The sequence below is a fragment of the Bactrocera tryoni genome, chromosome 1 (assembly GCF_016617805.1).
Source record: "Bactrocera tryoni isolate S06 chromosome 1, CSIRO_BtryS06_freeze2, whole genome shotgun sequence".
NCBI lineage: Eukaryota > Metazoa > Arthropoda > Insecta > Diptera > Tephritidae > Bactrocera > Bactrocera tryoni.
The window spans coordinates 43,043,777-43,066,198 of NC_052499.1; the positions used below are offsets into that span (position 1 = coordinate 43,043,777).

Sequence of the window (22,422 nt, forward strand, 5' to 3'; positions counted from 1 at the left end):
AAAACTGCACTTATTTTATGGACATTAATTTTTGAGGTTATGGAGTTGCATACATATAATTTGATTATTATGGGTTTTACTGAACATGACTAATTTTAGTTTTTCTGTCAAAATTAATTGCAATAACTTTATGTTTTGAAATTGTCTAAAAATGTTAAGTAGGTTCGGTAAATTTCTTGTAAGCAATATTTTTTACTCGTAAACTGTTTTACATTTATTACTTCCAAAATCAGCAGAACTCTGTCAACTTCAAGATTAATGTTAATGTCAAAAACTTATTAATTAACTTAAAAACTTGCAAAATGCACCTATTTGTGTTTACCAATTGGGAACTGATATGTTTGAGCGTGCGCGGGTTAAGCAAATGTCAATGAAAAAAACCCAAAGGAGTCAGCTGTTTACGTAAATCTACTCCTTGCTATATATTCATATAACAGCATAAAAGTTATTAAAATCCTTTGTGTAGGATGGCGATTGGCGCATTTCCCGCCGCCAAATTGGGTGTTTTGGCCATAAAACAGATAAGCAAACCTATAGCTAACGTAATTAAGAGTAATGCCAAGCAGAGTCCCATATTTCGCAAATACGTTTGTATGCCACCGGCTCAATGTAAGTACATCAAGATTTATAAGTTATCACTTTGCTCCAAAGGTGTGAAACATAAATGAGTGTATATATCTACTCATTGTAATTCATTAAATGTAAAAATTAATGTAAATATATACTTTAATAAACTTAATAAGATGTTACTAAATTCACATGTATGTACATATGTGAAGAGATTGGTTATCCTTGTAAAAAACACAATAACGTCATTCTAAAAGTAGAGAGCACTTTTCAAGCTTACTTTTTGCTTAAAATATTATTATTATTTTTATGAAATAAGCTGTTGCTTATTTTTTGTTACAGTATACAATTGGGTTGAAGTAAAAACGAAAATGTGGGCGCTGAATTTGGGCAAACCCGTAGCAGTGCCGCCGCTTAACGAGGCTATGGCTATTGAGCTGGGGGCCAATTTGCTTGGCGAAGCCATTATTTTTGTGATAGGTGCTGCAGTACTTATATTCGAATATACGCGGTTTGTTTAAAATTGCATAATACTTAAATAACATGTACATAATTCTTCATTTACAGCCAGTCTAACAATGAAGCGAAAAAGCAAGAAACAATTCGCCAAGAAAAAGCCGAATTAGCAATAACACTGGCTGAAATGGGCTTCCGTTTGGAACGCCAAGATGCACAAATTAGGGAAATGACGCGTGCGCTGGCAGATTTAGGTAATTTTGTTAATCCTAACCTGTGTTCGCTGATGATGCTATGTTGTGTGATAAAGTTTTGTTTGGAATCATTGCACAGTTTTTGTTTACCATTTATTAAAATGTTATTTCGTTACTATTGTTTGTTGAACCAGACGCCATAGATTGGTTGTAAACAATTTAGAAAACGTATTTGTTAACCGAGTCGAATACGAGATTTCCTATTTCAAACCAATACAATTCTATGTTTTGCCTATTTTCTCTCAGGAAAACCAATAAGTACGCCAGTTTTGGCCAACACAACAGACAATAAAGCATCTTCAGCAAATACAGCTGCTGCTGCTGATTCTTCATCGGGCACAGAAGCGCCAAAAAAGTCAACGCAAAGTATTATGAAGCAAGCGTAGACTGGCGAATTTCTCTGACAAATGTGTATATTAATTTTAAGCGCTCATATATATATATTTCTATGCAGAATCGCGTAATATATTCAAATGGACCCGCGAAACAATCGCTGAGTACCAGCCTTTCAATCCAAATACTCCCGATCAAACCAATACCGTCGTCAAAGACTTCGATGGTGACTATGATCCGAATGGTGGCCTACTGTACAGAGCATTAAATTTCTTAGAGACGCGTGTTTTTGTTGATGGACGCAAGAGCAAAGAAACCACTCTACCTTTAACCATAAGCAATGACTTCGACAACAACAACATCGAACCGTACGTGCATGTGGAAGCCGAAGCGGTGCAAAAAAATGTTACTACAAAACAGCTTAAAAACTCACAAGCGCAGTGACTAGCCAAAGAGCGTCAATTACTCCAGTTGAATAATGAGCTCGCCAAGTTGGAATATGCAATCGAAACGGCTTCAAAACAAAAATAAAACATCCGTTCTACAGTGTAATTATAAGTTTTTTACGTATTTGTAATTCTTATTTAAAAAGTGTATTACAATTACTCATTGATCAAAAGATGTAAACGTACAAGTTTTATTTTCCATCCTACCTGAGGATTTAATTTGCATTTGCGCTTAAAGTGTGATTATTTGTTATCGAGTACATTTAGTTCAGCACTGCACATACATATGTACATGTATGTTTCATACATTCTGGTTGTAAATATTGCTTATTTTGTAGGACCAAAAAGTGTTTTAATGCTTGAAATTTGAATAAAAAGTGTTAATTAAAATATTTATTGTAATATATTGTTTCATTGAAAATTGTGGCGGACAATTAAACATTATCGATAAAACACTAAAATAGATATTTTTACACTTTCCAACTCACCAATGAGCCGGAAAAAAAAAATAATAACAACACAACAAATAGTTGAGACTGTCAGTGAAAGCAGAAAAAATTAAAAAACTTTGTCAAAATGCCCGCCTTACCCGTGTTTAAACTTGGTATGTTGGCCGTCCGCCAGCTAAGTAAATATGTAGCGAATTTTATTAAGCAAAAAGCGAAGGATAATAAAATTTTTCGTGAATATATTTGCATACCACCGGCACAATGTAAGTAAACCGCCGAAAGATTTATGGTACAATTCAAGTTGTGTGTAAACCTTCAAAGGGTACAACAGAATGGAGACCAGAACAATGATGTGGACCATGAAGATGGGCAAACCAACAAATATAAAACCACTGTCAGAAGCGGCTGCCATTGATTTGGGCGCCAGTATGTTGGGCGAATTTGTGCTGTTCTTAATCTGTGGGGCCGCAGTTGTATCGGAAGTTTCACGGTTAGTTGTGCAAACAGAATTTTCACTAATAAATATTGAATTGCTCTATCCGCGACGTAAATGTAGACAAATGCGTTCCGAACGTCGTAAAAGGGATGAAAAAATTCAAGCAGCAATTAATTTAACAAACAATATTTTAAAAATGGAAGAAACGATAGAACATCAGGAGCAATATATACAAGAAATTAGAAAGGCGCTTAAATCTTTAGGTGGGCAGTTCAAATTAAATGCTTCAAATATCTCTACTAATTTACTTATTTCAACTCAGGCAAAGATATTAAAGTGCCAAAGCCGGAGTACTTCGAAAGTAAATTGTTGCGGCCAGTTATTACAACCAGATCGATTGATACGCAAGTAACGGTGCCAACAAGTGACAAACAATTGCAGGTGACAATCTGAGTTCTTTTGCTCCCTGACATTTGTAATTAAAATGTATCGGTTACAAAAATATCAAATGTTTCATTGTATTTCATTGTATTTCATTGTATTAGTTAATAGTTTTAGCATAGTTTTACTTCTCATTGCATAGAAAAAACTTAACTTTATTTCGCACAGAATTTGTATTGACTTAAAATTTAATTGAGTTAGAAAAAACGTACATATTTATATATTACATTACATTCTAAGTGTTTAACCAAACTTAATTTACAAACAGTCAACTCATTGAATAATTTAGCATAAGTTACAAGTTCTTGCTCACGTTTCCACATAGTGCACATAGCACTGCAGCTTCCGCAAATCTTCCGAGTTATCGACGATTTCACGCAGATAGTCGCTGAAAACTGTGCAGATATTGTACAAGCTGCGTTTGACGCCATTTTTGAGTGCGATGAAATTGCGATCCATTTTTCTGCCATTCAAATTAACATTGTTCAATTTATCCAATTCAGTTTTGAGTGTCAGCAATGATTTGATTACATGTGGTAGCGTTACTTGTACCACACCATATTTGTCTTCCGTCAACGAAGCTGTACAAACACCGGCCAAACCTTGCACTATCCACAAAATCGTTTCCGAGTTAGAGAGTAAGTAAGCGGTTTTAGCGCCCTCTGGTTCGCCAAACATGAAATACAGACCGGGAATCGTACGGAAGGCAGCACGCAAAGTCTGTTCAAATTGTTTCTTTATTTTTTCAACCTGATCATGTATACGCTTGCAAGCTGGTGACATCTTCTTTACCGTCTCGGTATTTTCTTGACTAGTTTCGGTCATCATGCGTCTAATGCCGTAGGTTTCATTATATTGGCGTAGCAAAATTTTTTCAGCAGCTTCGGTAGCGGTGGTAGGCTTAATGGTGGAAAAAAGTGGCGCTGTTTTAACAACTGAAATCTTTTTCAGAGATGCGGCTAATTCCTCGGTAAAGGCGTTGACAAGGCTTAAGCATTGAGAAGAAAGCTGATTCCAATTGTATGGATGCGCACCTAAATGTCAATAAAAATTTTTAACTAAAAAACAAACAAAAAACAACGAATGGATGGTATTTAAGATTACCTGGTACTGACAGTGCAAAAATTTCTTTGCGCCTGGTGTCCATTTTGTTGCTGGACAAATTATACAGATCGCGGGCACCCAAATTCTGCACCACTGGCACTAATGACGAGTTAAGTGCATCGACTAAAGTTATTTCTTCTATACCAGTGCCACACAACACTGGCTTGCGTTCAATAATAAACGTAACTTCCTCCGAAAGATGTATGGCGAAGAAACAATGCATCAGATGCATATTACTTAAAATTTGCGCTGCCAAGATCCAACCATAGAACAAAAGCCGCACATTTACAGCAATAGAAATAAATGATAATGCGCTTTCATCAACATCCAGCGCGAAAACACCAGCAAAATAACGATTTATTATGCCACCAATTAGCCAGTAAGCTAGTGCAAAACATATTGTAGGCGTGAAGGATTTCAAAAATGAATTGTATAAGGTGCGGTAAATAAGAGAACGAATTCGAATTAGCATTAACTCCTGAATTATGGGAAATTCCAATTCGGGATCAGTATGTAAATTCTCTCTGGTGAAATGCAAGCAAGCAGCGAAAAATCCCACACAAATTAAGAATAAATAACGACTATTTATGCACTTTGTGCCAAAGCATTCGCATACAATATTACTGTAAAGGAAGAAAATTAATTGCCTTGTTGCCTTGTAAACAATGTGTATTCGCAAGTACTTACCGGTAATCCATGTGCAAAAAACTCGTATAAAGCCAAGCGGTTAAGTAACCAACCAGTAAATGTAGAGTAAAGAACAATGCTTTTCGTGGCGCTGTGTAGATGAACCATTGGAAACATGTTGGATAGTAGCGTTTCACAGTGAGAAATGATTTCCCCAACAAAATGCTATATAAGACGACGGAACCAATCAGCGGTAAAATGCTGAACCAGGTATAGAACGAAAACAGCACACTTATTGAACCGCTTATCCAATTCAAAGGATGCAGAACGTGAAAGTTGACGAAGAAAAGGAAAAAGCCAAGTAGCAAATATTGCATGGCTATGCTGTAAGATAGCGCCAGCATGCAACGACGTAAGCACAGCTTTTTACATTCTACTATTAACGACATGTCGTTATCCGAATAAATTTATAATTGTTAAATATTTTACAAATGCGTGATGCCGAATCGCCGGCTCGTTGAGGTTAGTTTGAGTGTCCTGCTCAATGTCACTTTTTGAATACTTTTCAACTGTTAACCATTAATGTTGTAAAAAACGAGGAAAAATAACTACTTTTTAGTAATATAAACAAAAGTTTTGTTTCTTCACGAACTTTCACAAGCAGCCAATTGTGCGTTATAAGCGCCAATTTACAAATTGCGAACAGATGGTTTTGACAGCTATGTAAGTGCTGACCAATTCAAAAATCAGTTTACAAAAAGTAGTGCCAAATCAGTTATTTGAATTTTGTAATTGTATTTTTTTAAGAATTTTATTTAACTTAAAAAAGAAAATATAAGGAAAGATTTCTCTTCAAAAATTTCACATAATAGTTCGGGTACATTTGGAAGAAACAATAAAACAAAATTAGTTAATATCTAATTGGCTAACCAAGAGTGATTACCACTGTTTCTTGCTTCTGACAATAAAAATTTTTTTTTGCAATCAATTTATTTAAATATTTTGGATGTTTTTTGTAGATAATTTTGTCTTTTGTTTTGCTCACATTTTATCACGTTTCGTCAATTCTCGTTTTACTTCCACAATAGATGTCGCAATAATAAAATCCGATACCGAGCAGCGAATAAACGATGATAACGCACGAAGAATGAACGAGCGAGCCAGGCACGAAAGCACGATAGTCAGAAAATAATTGGTTCTCACTTTTGTATTGAATTTCGTGCTGAGTGCTCGTCCGCACAACGGTTACGCGTAAATTTTTTCGAAAGTCTTTGAAATTTGTGCCGATAAATGGTTTAAAAAAATAAAATAAAATTCCAATTGTGCAAAAAGTGCAGGTAAAATTAATATTTATTGAAAAATAGTTTTCACCGTAAATTTGCATGGCAAATTGCAGTTAAATATCAATAATAATCAAATTGGTGAATGAGTGAGTGAATTTATATGAATGCGAATGGGAAGTAAAATAGTGGAAAGAGAAGAAAAATATTAATAAGAAGAAGCATATTATAGCAACAAATATAAAGTGTGAGATTACGAAGAGAAGAAATTTAGATTCATTTGCGAAAGTGAATGAATTATATTTGAGTTAATTGAACATGTCAAAAGTGTGAAAATTTATAAAAGTGCAGCATCAAAATATCAATGTCTAATACAATAATAAATAAATTCAGTAGCTGATAATACAAGTTTGCGTGAATATGTCGTTGAAAATATTTACATTTGTACGAAAATATAACATGCACATATTGAGGTCATACATAGCAAAGTGGTGTTGAAATCGAAGTGTGCGCTAAAGGGGAAAGTATTTTTGTGTATGTGTGCGTATGTATATCTGCAATACCCACAGTGCATGTATCGCTTGTTGACCAGCAAACGAAAAAAAAATAAAAACATAAACAGCTGCTGCGCTGGTCATTAGAGCAGAACACTTGCAAAAGCCCATAGGGCTCACACCGCTGACTGTTGGATCGTCCTTGTGCAAGCATAATTAAGTATTCTCGTGCTCCCCGCTGCGGACAGGTGCTGTACCTACCGAAATATTAATTATTCATTTATTTCAGTTGTTTGATAACAGGCGTGCATAATTAACGATTTCTCGTTAAAAATACATAGAAAGTATGAAAGTGAAATTTTAATGGACACAAAGTGTTAAATATTGTAAGTAGAAATTTCTTATCAACATCACAGTGTGTAGTGAAAAAGCGGTGTACCAGCCCTTACAAATATAAATTGATAGTAATAAATAAAACTAAATAAATTACCTAAGCAGATGCACCAATAAGTATAACGGTAATTTGTGTATACAACTATACAAGAAAAAAGCGTAAACGAAAACGCGAAAAATTAATCATTCCAAGATACAAAAATATACAACAAAACAATTAGAATTGAGGTGCATCGGTGAGCTTATGGCAGAATGTCTGCTGTGCTAATGCTAAAAGCGTAAAAGCGTGAAAATCCAAAGAGCATAGCAGCAGTGGAAAACAAACAGTGTGAGTAGCAGAAGCAGGCAGTCACCACAGCCGCAACATTTTTTAGGTGTGTGTGCTCCACTCACCTACTTTCGCGCGTGTTGCTGCTTTTGTCCATAGTAGTAGTAGTTGTGGTGGTGCCTCCCCCAACACCCAACATTGAATTGCTGCTATCAACCCAATAGCTACAGCAGCGTTGCTGTCGCGTGTTTCGTGGCTCTCCTCTTCGCCAATCGTCACATTTATGAGTTCGGCTCTCGCGTTACGTATCGTTAACTCTCGCTACTATCGGTATATCGTCTTCTTCTTCTTCGGTAAACCAACAGAAAAAAAATATTTAATTAAATCAAATAAAGTGAAGATAAATCGTTTGTGCTAGTCAACATCGTTTTTCATTGTAAATAATAAATAAATAAATTTTCTGAGCAATTAACACGAGCATTGAGTTGCTTGAAATTAATCATAAACGGTGCCAATTCATTGAAATATTCAAATTATTACTTGCTTCGTGCGCTGAAGCTCGGAGTGCGTGCGTGTGTGTGAAAAAGTGCGAGAAATATTGTCGTCTTTTAATGCTCTGCAATCGAAAATTTTTTATTGATCGCCGTTAATAAAGATGTGTGTGTGCCTGTATATATTTTGAGTTAGTGCGTTCATTTGGTAAAATCGTGTAAATCTCCCAGCGCTTTGTTAGCGTTGTGTCGTGCATCACCCCGCAGCAGCAGTTTATTTGCGATGCCATTGTTGTTGGAATATGAAGCGCTTGACTTTTGATTCACAACAATTATTGCATAAACAGGTGAGTGGCGCTGCTATTTGAGCTTATGCAAACCGGTTAAAAATGTTATGCAAACTGTGTAGCAACAATCATTGAAATGATTTAGTTACGAGTGTGTGTCTAATCTTTTAATATTTTAAGCGATAATGGAGCAAATAATCTGTGCCGTATTGTATGAATAAGAAACCAGTTTTCGCAGTTACCTTCTGATTGTGATTTTAATTTTTTTTATTATCTTCTTCTTTAAGCTGTAAAGTAAACCTAGTAATAGTTCTCTATAATCTTAGTTCAACTTCGTATACTATTTAGATATTTGTTTACAACCGTCTGAGAGCTCGTTAAACACTGTTGTGAATTTTTTATTAATAAATTTTGGATTCAAATTTTAAAATCTCAAAATCAGAATTAAATATTTATCAGTTACTAAAATATTTAAAAAATATATATCCATGTATTTTTAATTTTCCAATCCGATATTTGAGATTGAAAATTTATTTTTAACATTTTAATGCTACATTTGGTACTGGAAATTTGAAAATTATTTTTAATTAAGATTCTCTCGTTAACAAAATTAAACAAAAAATAATTAATTTAAATTATATTTCAAGTGTATTATTTGCAAACCTGTATTGACAGCTATCAGCTAAAGCTAATTTGTATTATGGAAAATGTCCAATTTTCTCAATTATGCCAAAAAATTGAATATTTCCATAGTATACCCTTAGGTTGTGATCACAAAATATAAGTGCTAAAATTACAACAAGATATATGTATATTTAAAAATCGATTTTAAATACTTTAAAGTGTAAATTTTTCACGAAAACACCTTTTTTGAATTAACGATTATTAAAATGCATTTTATATGTAAACATATTTTTATTTGATTTAATAAATAAAATTAATCTTCAAAAAATGTCATGGAAAGCATTTTTTACTTTAAAGTCGATATAATCCCTTAAGTTATACACATTTTTTAAACAATATGTTAGTTTATTTTCTCGCTTGCCTTGAATGAGATGAAAGTATACATGACCGATTGTTTTAATGTCATTTTCCATGGTTTATCTTACAATTCGGTATGTAATATGTACGAGTAATTTTTTCTAGCAACCTTTTTTCTTATTTCAAGCACAGCATATGTAAGGGACGTTTCTGTTTCAAAATTTTCAAATCAGGCAGAAATCCTGTAATGCATATACATATAACATATATACAGCTGTTGACAGCTAATTAGAAACGCTCCCTTTTTTTAGGTGACTGATGAGTATAATGATAAAAATTTTTGTTATGTATACCGTTATATATATTCCTAGAAGTCTTGCATTGTACGTGTTACTGTATTTACTACTAAATTCGCTCAGTTTTGTAGTTGTAAAGTTAAAGTTCTTTTAATTTTTTCCCAAATAGTAAATGCCTTATATAGAAGGTGACTTAAGTGCGACAGCTAATTAGAAACAGTTGTTTAAAGATCTAAAATTCCGCAAGGTGATAAATTTTATTAATAATATTACTGATTTATAGTAAGCGTGTGTTTCAAAGTTGTGGCTTAAAATATGTACATATATTAAAATGTATTACTCAAGTTTTTTAATGAGGAAAGGCTGCAGCTGTACACATACCCTAAGTAATTACATTTTTGACCTTCATCAGTGTGGAAAATGTGAAAAGAAGTTTCGAATAGGGTCAAATGCTCAAAAAAAAAATTGTTTTGAATGTACTTAGGCTTATACAGAATTTTTACACTATTTTCAATAAGAAAAAACTCAAAAAACTGCAACAGAATAGACCGCTGAGTTAATAATAACTCGCGAAGAGACCCAAAAAATAGTTCCACTGACATTCTACATGAAATTCAAGGCGAATACAATTTTCAAATATCCAAGAAAACAATTTCCCGGCGTTTGGTCAAATCTGGACTCCACGACAGGGCAGCACCCAGGAACCCACTTCTGACTAAAATTCGTAGAAACGACGCGCAGACTCTGCCAACTCTCATTGGTCTAAGACAACACATTAGAGCTCCCACTCCCGGAATGTTTTCGAATTCCCGGGATTTCGGGATATCGAAATTTCATTTCCCGGGATTCCCGGGAAAAACGGGAGAAAGTAAAAATTGCTAATTATTGCTTATAAATTTAAAAAAATTAAATTATTTTTTTTTATTTCCAATCAGTTACATAGATTCAATTAAGTATGCCCATGTTCTTGGGTTCTTTATAACAAAAAAATTATTATTTAATAATTATTATTATTTCTTATAAATTGATAAAAATATATAATTCACTTTTTATTTCGAATCAGTTACATGAATTAAATTAAAAATATACCTATGTATTTGGTATTATATATACATATGTACATTATTTTGTCAAAAAACAAATAATAAAAATCACAGATCGATTTCTGTAGGAACTAATTTTAAATAGTATTTTAAAAATACAAGCGCATCTATTGTTTCATCGTATAAACTAGATCTGATTTTAGTGCAAATGCTTCCAGACACTGAAAAACAACGCTCGCATTCGGCACTAGTTGGTGGTATTGTCTTTAAAAAATTACAAGCAACCTCCAGATTGCTGCCAAGCCCGCCACCCCCAAGAAGTAAATTTATTTCCTTTGGTACCGCTTCCTCTATTGATAATGAGACATCTATTTTTAAAACGCGAGATTCTTTGACAGTTTCTTGCAACCTTCCTTCAACGTTTTTTCCTTTTCATTTTCGATTATTTTTAAATCGATATCGCGATTCTCAACATCATTAGTATTGTACTTTTTGACAATTAACAGCTGATCAAACCAGTGCTGTAACTTTGATCAAACAGTGTTGTAAAGTACTAAATTCTTTCTAATTGTTTTTTGGCAATGTTCATCTATTGTAAATACAACTTTGTTATTGAAAAAATAATAATTAAAAGTGTTTAAAAAAAAGGACAAAAATCCCGAATATCCCGGGAAATTAATTTTAAATCCCGGGAGGAGTTTTAAGTCCGGGATCCCGGGATTTCGGGAGCCCGGGAGCCCGGGAGTGGGAGCTCTACAACACATCAACGGAGGTATGTATGTCGTTTGGAACGATGTAACAAAAATTAATCGCTTAGGTCCTGATGGTCGAATAATTCAAGAATTTGATCCTCGCTATCTTTCACGGGTAGTTGAGTATGGTGGAGGATCAATCATGGAGGGGGAATGTTTTATCTGGAATGGTGTTGGTCCATTTCATAAGATTGATGGAATTTTAATCAAGGAGAAATACGTCGACATCCTAAAAAATGTCATGTTGCCATGGGCTGAGAAAAATTTGCCTGTTATAAAGAAGATAACAATTCAAAACATACGTCTAAGTTGACACAAAAGTTTTTTAATGAAAATGAATGTTGTGGAGTGGGAATCGTCCAGCCCAGACTTAAATCCTATAGAACATCTCTGGGTGATGTTAAAAGAGCCATACGCATAAAAAATATCCCAAATATGGATGTTCTTTGTGATGAAATTAAAACGGCATGGCAAGCTACACCATTGGTGCGCTGTCAGAGTCTTAAAACGTAACTTCGGAATCGATGTGAATCAATATTAAAGTAAAAGAGATAACCAACAAAATACTAACTGAAAGTAAGCAAGAAGCAAAATTATCATTATTTTTTGTTTCGTTTCTAATTAGTTGTCGCACTCAAATCGTTGATTCTACATGTTTTTGTTAAAATCTTCAAAGCAAAAATGAATTTGAAACAAAATGTTTACTATTTGAGTTTAAGTTTAACATAGGTTTCAATAAAATAAGTATACGTCATTTATTAGAAAATAACATCTTTTACTTCAAAATAGGTGTCGTTTCCAATTAGCTGTCAACAGCTGTATATATATATTACCACGAAATGCTTATATGTATATATATGGTAATTAAGGCACAAACACAAGTGTTTAAGAAATTTTTTGGAAAAACTCTTTGAGTGAAGAGAGATGACCTAATCTCTGTGTCTGTCAACGGTGGATAAAAGGAAATGTAGGCAATTCTACACTCCAGAAGAAACAACCACTTGTGTGTTCGTCCAACGATGCGCACACTTGAAAACATATGTAAATATTTTTCAAATAAGAACTACAATAAAAATAAAATTGAGGCGTTAACGCCAATGGCGCATACCACATACATATGTGCATGAATGTCATCCTGGTGTTGAAGGCAACATTTTTTACTGACTCATCGAAATTTCACAAAATCAATGTATCGGAATAAATGTTTGGAATAACCCGCACTGATTGAAGATAATCCGAAATTTAGTCATCACTGCGCAACACTTGAAAGCCGATGCTCACGCAAAAAATTACCTGCTCCGGATTAGAAGGCCAAATAGGGAATGAAGAATAACAAACATTTAATGAAAATACACAAATGGTATATTTGTTACCCTTGCAAGTAGGCACCTAAAAACAAACATATATACATATATGCATGTATGTATATGGGCGTGTGTGGAAGGAGCCATCGCTCGTACGCTCAACGAACCATGGGTGTGTGAAATGGATGGTCGTGTATGTGTGTATGTGTGGCAGGTAGCTGATGTTGATGGGTAAACTATTCCGGACGCGTTCTCCGCAGAATTTAACAGTTCATTGAAAAGTCACAAAAATTAATGGATTCTTGAGTTTATAAGTGAGGGTGATATGTGTTAAATAGGCTAAATAACCAAATGAAATTGCATAAATAAATGTTCTTTGTTTGTTGATTGATGTGCTAATAGTGTTTAACCACAAATTAATTAATTTTTATTTCCACTCTTTCTCGTTCGTTTCAGAAAACATTGTGTGTAGTTCCCATACTCAAGTGTAATTTGTGCATTTAGAATGGCTGCCGCTAGTGCTGGCCAACAATTGCACCAGCAGCAGCAACAACAACAGCAACAGCTGAATCACTCGCATCATCAGCAACAACAACAACAAGACATAGATGCAATTGGATTGCGCCAATCATTTCAGCAATCAATGAAACAACAACAACAACAACAGCAGCAACAGCATGCACTGACATTGCAACAACAGACGGTGCTGCAGCTGCCACAGCAGCAACAGCAACAACCGATGCAACAGCATATACAATTGCAATTGCAACACTTAAATAATGGACAACAGCAAATGTTGCAGCACCAGCAGCAACAGCAACAACTGCAATTACAGCAGCATGCACATCAGCAGCAGCAGCAACAATTGCGTGCTGGGAAATTCACCACGCGTGTCGCTTCCAATTCGCCACTGTTCACGCAGCAGCACCTGCAGGAACAACAAAAACAATTGCAGCAGCAACAGCAACAACAGCAGCAGCACCAACAACATTTACAGCTGTCACGACAGCAGCAACAACAAAATCAGCAACACACGCTGTCGCAAACGATGTCCACTGGCTTGTTAAATGGCGGTGGCACCGTATATGCTGCAAGCAATGGTGCAACACGCAGTCAGCCAATGAATATTTATCAGCAAACACAACAAAATAATGTAGCAATACAGCAGCAACAACAACCGCAACAACGCTTGCAACAACATCAAACCCAACAGCACTCAGTAAAAGTGAATAATAATGTTGTGGCAGCGCCACCTACAATTGCCTCACGTCAACATATTACCATAAGCAATTCCCCTTCCACTCATAATGTGAGTGTTGGTGCTGCATCTGCTGCCACTACGGCAACAACTACAAACTCCACCGTAGGGCAGCCAAGTGCTGTCAGCGCTACTAATGCTAATTTGGCACCGGGTTGGCGTAGACAGGCCAACAACGATGAAATCATCTACATAAGGTGAGTACACATTTCAGTCGAAAGATTAAAGCTCATAATTAAAGCTTGTTATAGCTTCAAATATAATTTAATTCATTTGGTCTCCTTACAAACGCATAATTTTATATTCCGCTTATAAATTTCTTCCTATACTGAAAAGGGTTTGCCCTAACCGAGATATACAAAAACTCACTATCCTTGCCTTAGGGCACTAACCTATACCACAGTGTCCAACCCGTTCAGTAAAACCCCAAGCACCAGTAATTGCTTTACATGATTGGCATATCAAAGGAACTTAGATGATATTAGTCAGGAATTTCTACAAATGAAAAACTTTACATGCAGCGTATTTTCAACTTCGACGCTCATATAGCTTGACATATGATCTAGGACCATTTATTTCTTCTTTCCCAGATTCGAAAAATGGCTCGCTGAAACAAGATTTCCATAAATCAATATTTTTCTCCAAAAACCGTTATTTTTCTATTACTCCAAAGCTTCACATTCCTTTAAAAGGCATAATCTTGAATTTCAAGAAGTCTTATCGTCTGGATCATTCCTGGTTCTTCACTGCAAGGTACTTCAAACACTTCCTTGCTGACCTAATTCACCAATTAGGCGAAGAAATACAGACTAAAATTCATTATTTTGACGATGCCCTAAAATCACCACCGTGAACAACCCGAAGCATTTTTGGACTTACGTTTACAAGTCTATACTCCTTAACTCCGCACACAACCAGGAATATTACCAAAGCACAGAGCAGAAACAAGACCCTCAAGTTGCTAGCCGGCAGCGCTGTGGTAGCTAGCCACTTGCAAGGCGACTGATTACCGGTCTTTAAATACGGTTCTAATATGGTCGCCATGTCGTTAGGTTGCAGCTGGAGCAGATACAGTCAAGTTAGAACACCGCACTCATAGGATTATTCTTGCTGTCCACCGTCGAACACCTCCATGGGGAGACCCGCATACTTTCGTTTAAGAAGCATGTGCACTCCTGTCTAAGCAGCTTATGCTGGGATGTTTTTGCAGAACTCATGCCTGTGCGATAATAACACCTCTAAACTCATTTCACACACTCTCCTTTGGATTCCAAATTGATATATGTATATACTTATATATATACATATATATGTAAATGATCAGTTCGACAAGCTAGTCGCTTAAGCCATGTCAGTCGGGCCGTTTGCCAGTAGACAATATACCATACCACATACCTGTTTCTCAGAGATATACATACAGATGTAGATGTCAAGTCTTTTTCAACCAGGAAGACGCTCATTTATTTATCGGAGCATATAGCTGTCATACAAACTGACCAATCAAAATCAAGTCATTGTATGGAAACTTTTTTATTTGTTAAAGGTATTGCAGTTTGTGCAATCGAAGTTTTCTTGTTTTACTAAATTATAGCCTTTTAATAATTTTCGTTAATTATATCCAATTAATTCTGTTGCTCACATTAGAAGATGATTCTGCTTATGTTTGGAACAAAATAATAAATGGCCGAATTTGCTTAGGACAGCCTGTCATTCGATTGCAATACTGCCTCACTACTACTCTACCACCAGCAGTAAGGCATCTGCTCCTTCGATTGCCCTAGTGACCAACATTCCGCTATTAATCATCTATTATGTCCAATTACTCTATTGGCATGTCTTAAAATGGCACTAATTTGCTGTATACCCTTGTCTGAACCTTACGTTGCGTAACGCTCTTAAGGCTTTAATCCCATTTGTGAAGCATGTAACCTGAGATATTTGCGCATATTCATACGTATGCGTCTATTGAATAATCAATTAATATTTGATGACAGTGAGATTGTACACTTGTTGGTGTAGACACGTGTGTTTATGTACACAATTCGCCTTTTCGAAGCGGTATTTGTAGTGCATGTGAATTATACCCGTTATGCGTTACCATTATTTCTACACAGTATATGGTATACTTAAATGAAGAGGAAGCCCCAACTAGCTAGTTACGGGAAAAAACAATGCTCAAGGCATTTTTTCATACACACTTCTGTGTGTTGTTTTGTCTAAGTTGCAGTTTATGTAAGTAATTATCTTTCCAATCGCTTAAATGGCGCTTAATACATTTTGACAAAAGTCACAAATAAGAGCAATGTGCAAGGTCATTTTAATTTTTTGACAAAAAATAAAATTTCCAATATTAAATTTTTTCCAAGAATTAAATTCATATTTTAATTTTTTAAATTTTTTTTCTTCTTATTTTTTTTTATTTTTTAAACTTTTTTTTTTTTAATTTCATTTTAATTGTTTGTTTTTTAATATAAAGTTTTAGTAATTTTTAATTTTAACTGATTTTTATTAATTGTTTTTACTCTAACTTGTTTAATTTTTTTTTGGAGAAAAAATTATTTATTTTAATTTTTATTGTTTTTTATACATTTTTTTTGATTAATTTTAACTGTTTTTCATTATTAAATTTAATTTTTTTTTCAAGAATTTAATTTGTTCTTAAAATTTTTTTTGTTTTAATTTCCAATTTTGTTTTCTTAAATTTTTATTTACATACATACATATGTATTTTTTATTATTTTTTTTAATCTTAATATTTATTTTTGTATTTTATTTTTTAGACTTTTTATTTATTTATTCTAAATATTTTCCCCAAAAAATTGTTTTAATATTGAATTTTAGTAGTTTTTTAAGTTTGTGTTTTTTTAATTTAAATATTTTTTATCATTTTTTTCATTAATTTTAACTGTTTTTCATTATTAATTTTTTTTTAAATTATTTTTGTTTGAATTTAAAATTTTAACTGTTTTTGCATTATTAAATTTAAATTTTTTTTCAAGAATTTAATTTTTTCTTAAAAATTATTTGTTTTAGTTTCAAATTTTATATTTCTTAAATTTTTATTTATTTATTTTTTATTATTTTGTTTTTTTATCTTTATATTTATATATTTTTGTTTTTATTTTATTATTCAACTTTTAATTTATTTATTTTAAAATATTTTCCCTAAACATTTTTTTGATTTTAAATTTTATTTTATTTTTTTAATTTTAACTGATTTTTTTAAATTGCCTTTTTACTTTAATTTGTTAAATTTGTTTAATATTTAAATTTATTTTAAAATAAAAAAAAAAAGTTTCTTAGCATTTTAAATTCTTTAAATTGTTGTTTGCAAAAAATTATTTTTTCTCCAAAATAATTTTGAGCACTTTGGCAAAATGCCGGCAGCTGTTTTATATTCGTTATACAAACAAACTCGTTTTATGGACGCATATGCACACACACATACAACGTGCCTCAAAGTAAACATTCGAAGTCAACTAGGAGCACCGATGGGTGTGTAAAACATATTCAAGGTGTGCTTATTCATTCGACGAATTCATCTTTATTTCATTGGCCTTACAGTTTTTGCGCGTGCGAGCATACAAAGTATGTATGTGTGCCTGTATGTATGTAATATGCACATAAAACCCAAATACAAGCGCTCGCACATTGAAAATAAAACCACTTGGTTGCTGCTCAGCCATTTCGCCGTGTTTCACTTCATGTTTCATGAGTGTTGTCGCTTGACTTCCAGCACGCAGCCGCATTCATATTTTCCCCCGTTTTATTGTGCGATTTAGGTAAACATAAATGTTGTGCTTTATTTCGTTTTTGTATGTATGTATATATTATTCCCGAAGCATAAACTACATGAGTAGTATCGGCCAAAAGCAAATATTTGCCTTTGGTATCTGATATCAAGTATAATTACAAATAACTCATAAGCTACAATAACGCAAAGCTTTTTTCCAACACAACATCTTTTCAACATTGGCACATACATACAAACTTATGTGCGCTATCTACAGACATTGTTTACATTATGTTTGCTGTTTGGCTCGTTGATTGCTTGTACGGTTGTTCGATTATTTGCTAGTGTTGTTGGGCAAATAAAAGTTGCTCAACACATACATACATACATTCAATATTGTATGTGCGCACGTATATGTTTGACTTGTTAAAAGTGTTGCACGATCGAGTGCCTATACGGCAGCCATATAAACATCTGCTTTTTTAGCTGCCTGTCAATTGCAAATGCGGTAGTAACGCATGCGCGAGGCATGTAGCAATAAAATTAACACCGCAAACAAGTCAAACAGCGCCAACACGTAAAACAACATATCGACATATTTCGGTGTCACGAATTTGTAGGGAGCTTTTGCAAATGCTTTAAAGTGTGCACTTTTATTGGCAGCCATAAAGTGTTTTTTTTTTTGTTTTGGTTTAGCGTTTCAAATCGAACGCTAACGAAATTCCACGAATCTATTTTATCGTGTAAGCAAATATTTGCATTATTGGCTTAAATTAACAACAAATGGTAGTCTAATTCCTATCTTGAAGTTCTTCGAACACAAATAAGTCATTCCTACTGATTATACAATGTAGCAGGCTCCAAAATACATACATACATACATGTGTACATGCGTTATTTCTACGGAAATTTGTACTACCAAGTAGCTGTCAAATTATGTCACTCCATCTTAAACGTTAATTGTGAATACTTCATAAATGCCAAACAAACAAATCTTATTTACCACACAATGCTGATATGTCACTTTCATTATGCTGTGCATATACAGTAACTCGCAATAGTATTTAGCATATCAGCATTTTATGGCCCATTCTTATCTGCAAGTAGATAAACACACAATTATTTTATTATTAATGTATCAAATGTGGTAGCTTGCTGTACTAGCGGGTATTTTATATAGTATATTAAGTTTGAGTTGTATTATTTTGATAGTTTTGTGTGTTGAAACTTTTAAATTTATGTAAATGTTATTAAGTAAACCTAGACGCAAATGAGGTCGTGAAAATTAGAACACTTTGTTTGCTGTATGTATGTATGTATATGTATAACAAACTAAATTCCAACTGTAGTACAAATATATCTTGCTAAAACTTTAATTTGCGTTAATAGCGCTTGCTTAAGATACTGACCGCTATACTATCGAGGAAATTCGCAGATCATGCGACGTGGTTTTGTGTTGAACATGAATGATTTAAGTAGACAGGCTGGAAATTCATAACGTATAAAATTGGATTTTTTACTGAAAATAGTTACCAACGTGGCATAACACCGTTTATAGCGATTTTTCGACACCATTTTTCAGTATATTTTGCCTCAAAATAGAACTCTGTCTATTACTATTCCCTTGAATACTGAGAACAGCTAATAGTCGCTGAGTACCCAATCTGCGAAATAAAGTGGATTTGGAAATAATACGCAACAATTTTTCCTTCGCTTATATAAGGTTATCAAATAACTCCCTTTCGCTTTTTTACTCTTTATTCAATGCTTTATAAAAAGTGTTACAGTGATCGGATTTAGTTCAAATATGCGCCGTTTCGTTGGATAATCTGTTTCCATCTAGACGGCAACTTCATAATACCCCCTCCTAGAAGCCCCCCTCCTTATTTGCGAAGCACTCGGATAGCCACTTTTCACAAGCCTCTTTTGAGTTCAACTTTACACCAACAAGGGCGTTCGCCATGTACAGGAACAGGTGCTAATCACTTGGCGCTATGTCTGGGCTATATGGTGGATGCGATAAAACCTCCCATCCAAGCTCCCGTAGCTTCTGACGAGTCATCAACGAAGTGTGTGGTCTGGCGTTGTCCAGGTGGTACACTACATCCTTCCTGTTGGCCAATTCTGGACGCTTCTGGTCGATCGCATGGTTCAAGCGGTCCAGTTGTTCGCAGTAGATGATAAAATAAATTCCAATCCCACCAAACACACAGCAAAACCTTCCTGGCCTGGCTTGGCCAATATTTGGGACGATTCACCGGCCTTCGATCACGACTGTTTTCGCTTGATATTGTCGTATGTGAGTTCGTTCCGTTTGAACAGCATATCGCAGGCGTTGATTCGGCCCAGGAAGGTGCGGCACCCAAACATCAAGCTTTTTTTGTGTATCCAGCCTTCTGCAGATTCAAAATTATTTTGTAGATTTTTTGATGCTTTGTCTGTAACTTTCTTTTGGTGTTTTTTTTTGTAATTTTTGAAGCATCAAAAACTTTTTCAAATAATTTTGGTCAACGCTGTGAACTTAACAGTCCTTGTATAGAATTTATGTTCGTCTCGAATACGCAGATACGACTATCAGTAGAACTGGATTAATTCTAACTATGCTCATATGACGTGTACCAAATTTAGCCATTTACGACTCGTCTGTCGCGTAGCCCGAATAATGTAATGTAATCAAGCCCAGCAACGAAAATGGAGTTTTATTAACAGTCGAAACTTATTTCCATCTTTTGAAGCTAGGTCGGTTGTGATGTATAATATATGACACCTCACCCATAGAAACGGTAAGTAACATATTTGAAAAGTAGTTAGTTGTAAGTATTCTTACAAGATACTGATCACTATACTATCGAGGAAATTCAAATTGTTTTGAGTGTTGAAGTGAAGTAAAAATGAAAGTTAATTTTCATGAAGAACTAATGTGGAACTTTAAATCATGATTATCGTAATTTTGAATTGAAAAAAATTACCGCGTGCTGATTTCAAAGTATTTGAAAATCGTTCTTCGAAACCAGATAAGTAAAAGTGGCCCTGAAAACAACTGCACTGGAAGTTATTGAGAATTGAGTTCAATATGTACTTTATAACGATACTAAACAATAAACGCTTTATGTTCAGAAGTGTTAAGGTAAACTAGATGAACAGAATATTGAAAGTACGCTTCCAAAGAAGAATAAGAAGGACACATGAAATATGCAAACCACTTCATTATACGAGTCGGCAAGTCGTTTTGTGGACAAGCCCAGCACTAAAAAGTACTTTTGCATAACTTTAAACATTTCTGCTAACATCCACAAACCATTTTCAATGTCACGAATGTCTATTTAAACAAACCGAGTGCAACCAATAAAAGCCCATTGAGTATTCATGTCAATTTCAGATTACGGATCGAAATGCGTTTGCCGTTGTCAAGCGAAAAGGGTTCTTCTCAAGTACTTGCAAATCACCACTTACAAATTCATGGGAACACCCACCAACTGTCGCTTAATCACATACATATTCACAGCTAACTTTGTATGACGGCAACAAATGTGGGCAAATAACTGCAAAACACAAATCCACTTAAGCATCAGCTTTATTATGCACAACTGAATTTGACGCCAACATTTCTTAATCTACCATTTAACATCAAAGAAACTCCCTTTTCTGCATTAAATGTGACGTAATTTGCGCTTTTTCATACTTCGAAACTGAGGCGGCTGTCAACAATGCGACACAGCCTGTGGTAGTGGCCTAGAAAAAGGCGTTGTGCGCATAATTCCGCAACGAAATACCGAACCTTTCCAGGTCATGGCGCAATGAAGCAGCCTGGCAGGCAAGGCGGGCAAGACAGGTTGCGCACGCTGGCTGCGAAAGACAGTATGCAGCCAGTATATGAATAGTGTTGTACGCATGTGGCGCAGTTAAGAAAAGCGAGAAAAGTCATAAATCATGTTTATGCCACTAACACAACGTTAATGCACAACAATAACAACACAACCAACTCCGGTATGCGTGTTGGGAATTGTGCTCGAAATTTTATAGTGCTGCAGCAGTGTTGCTGCTGTTGTTGTTGGTAGCATTCGTGGCAAGCGTAACGAGAATGCCTGGCGCACGGTGCCACAAACAAATCTCAAGAATGCGGAATAGCTGTGACGAGCCGTTTATTTTGCAGGCGCATTAGCAAGGGTCCAAGCAACTTGCCACATGCATACATACATACAAACATACAAATAATTCATGTTGCACGGTACTTTATGTTGACGCAGCTGGTAACGCGTAGGCAGTTCAACATAAGCGTATAATTTCATAATGTGCCACAACTGCTTGCTAGCAGTTTTTTATGCCACACTCAATGCCCCTCGTTTTCGCTACACGTCCAACTTGCTTCTTTTGGTTAATTTTTCTTGTGTTTTCTGCTTGATTGTTTTCGGTTTTTGTATTTGTTTACTTTGCCAGTTTTGCTGTTGGAAAATCTTTGCCGCGTAGGTTAAACGTGACTCTCCCAACGTACGGCAAAACTGAGTCCCAAGTAGTAACACAACAACAGTTACCAGAGAGTTAGTGCGAAGTGTGCGCAGCAAGATTCCTTTGTGTGCCGAAATGTGTCCAGAAGTGCTAAGAAGCGCCAAGCTACATTAAACTTTGCAAATAAGGAGTGGGTGCATTTGCTATAAATTATTGTTGTTTTTACTCGTAATAAGTTTATTTGCTCACACTTTTCGTGGCAGTGTTTCAAGCTCCACGCATG

General features: G+C 34.7%; 4 protein-coding genes across 6 annotated transcripts in view; 3 read left to right on the forward strand and 1 right to left on the reverse strand.

The window, feature by feature from the left end:
• Window positions 1–392: 392 nt before the first annotated feature.
• LOC120766502 (putative OPA3-like protein CG13603) lies at window positions 393–2,458 on the forward strand. Of its 2 annotated transcripts, none has more exons than XM_040092059.1 (4): window positions 393–609; window positions 910–1,078; window positions 1,135–1,277; window positions 1,524–1,725. In XM_040092059.1, exons 1-4 carry the CDS (start codon window positions 468–470, stop codon window positions 1,661–1,663), a joined length of 594 nt encoding a protein of 197 aa, XP_039947993.1. In that variant the 5' UTR covers window positions 393–467; the 3' UTR covers window positions 1,664–1,725. The 2 variants fall into 2 exon arrangements, with proteins under 2 accessions (XP_039947993.1, XP_039947991.1); XM_040092057.1 differs by lacking the exon at window positions 1,524–1,725 and adding an exon at window positions 1,732–2,458 and having other exon boundaries at window positions 399–609.
• Window positions 2,459–2,632: 174 nt separating this feature from the next.
• On the forward strand, window positions 2,633–3,457 carry LOC120766270 (putative OPA3-like protein CG13603). Its single transcript, XM_040091659.1, has 4 exons — window positions 2,633–2,768; window positions 2,827–2,995; window positions 3,062–3,204; window positions 3,264–3,457. The coding sequence occupies exons 1-4, from the start codon at window positions 2,633–2,635 to the stop codon at window positions 3,392–3,394; spliced, it is 579 nt and encodes a 192-aa protein (XP_039947593.1). The 3' UTR covers window positions 3,395–3,457.
• An 11-nt stretch (window positions 3,458–3,468) lies between these two features.
• Window positions 3,469–5,809, reverse strand: LOC120766269 (nucleoporin Ndc1). The gene is made up of 3 exons (XM_040091658.1): window positions 5,174–5,809; window positions 4,487–5,109; window positions 3,469–4,416 (listed from the first exon to the last, which is right to left on the reverse strand). The coding sequence occupies exons 1-3, from the start codon at window positions 5,560–5,562 to the stop codon at window positions 3,692–3,694; spliced, it is 1,737 nt and encodes a 578-aa protein (XP_039947592.1). The 5' UTR covers window positions 5,563–5,809; the 3' UTR covers window positions 3,469–3,691.
• Window positions 5,810–6,343: 534 nt separating this feature from the next.
• LOC120771228 (mediator of RNA polymerase II transcription subunit 15-like) overlaps window positions 6,344–22,422 on the forward strand; it is a 414,224-nt gene continuing 398,145 nt past the window's right edge. For both annotated transcript variants that reach the window (XM_040099142.1, XM_040099150.1), the window contains exons 1-2: window positions 6,344–8,386; window positions 13,159–14,157. In XM_040099142.1, the coding sequence (XP_039955076.1) occupies window positions 13,208–14,157 (950 nt within the window). In that variant the 5' untranslated portion in view covers window positions 6,344–8,386; window positions 13,159–13,207. The remainder of the gene's footprint in view (window positions 8,387–13,158; window positions 14,158–22,422) is intronic.

What these genes read in the sequence shown, in the direction of transcription:
- LOC120766502 (XM_040092057.1), top strand. Translation starts at nt 468, where the DNA reads ATGGCGATTGGCGCATTTCCCGCCGCCAAATTGGGTGTTTTGGCCATA. An exon ending in TTGTATGCCACCGGCTCAAT is followed by an intron (nt 610 to 909) that starts GTAAGTACATCA and finishes TTTTTGTTACAG; the next exon opens with TATACAATTGGGTTGAAGTA. An exon ending in CTTATATTCGAATATACGCG is followed by an intron (nt 1,079 to 1,134) that starts GTTTGTTTAAAA and finishes CTTCATTTACAG; the next exon opens with CCAGTCTAACAATGAAGCGA.
- LOC120766269 (XM_040091658.1), bottom strand. Translation starts at nt 5,562, where the DNA reads ATGTCGTTAATAGTAGAATGTAAAAAGCTGTGCTTACGTCGTTGCATG. An exon ending in TTTTTGCACATGGATTACCG is followed by an intron (nt 5,110 to 5,173) that starts GTAAGTACTTGC and finishes CTTCCTTTACAG; the next exon opens with TAATATTGTATGCGAATGCT. An exon ending in TTTTGCACTGTCAGTACCAG is followed by an intron (nt 4,417 to 4,486) that starts GTAATCTTAAAT and finishes ATTGACATTTAG; the next exon opens with GTGCGCATCCATACAATTGG.
- LOC120766270 (XM_040091659.1), top strand. Translation starts at nt 2,633, where the DNA reads ATGCCCGCCTTACCCGTGTTTAAACTTGGTATGTTGGCCGTCCGCCAG. An exon ending in GTTGTATCGGAAGTTTCACG is followed by an intron (nt 2,996 to 3,061) that starts GTTAGTTGTGCA and finishes ACGTAAATGTAG; the next exon opens with ACAAATGCGTTCCGAACGTC. An exon ending in AAAGGCGCTTAAATCTTTAG is followed by an intron (nt 3,205 to 3,263) that starts GTGGGCAGTTCA and finishes ATTTCAACTCAG; the next exon opens with GCAAAGATATTAAAGTGCCA.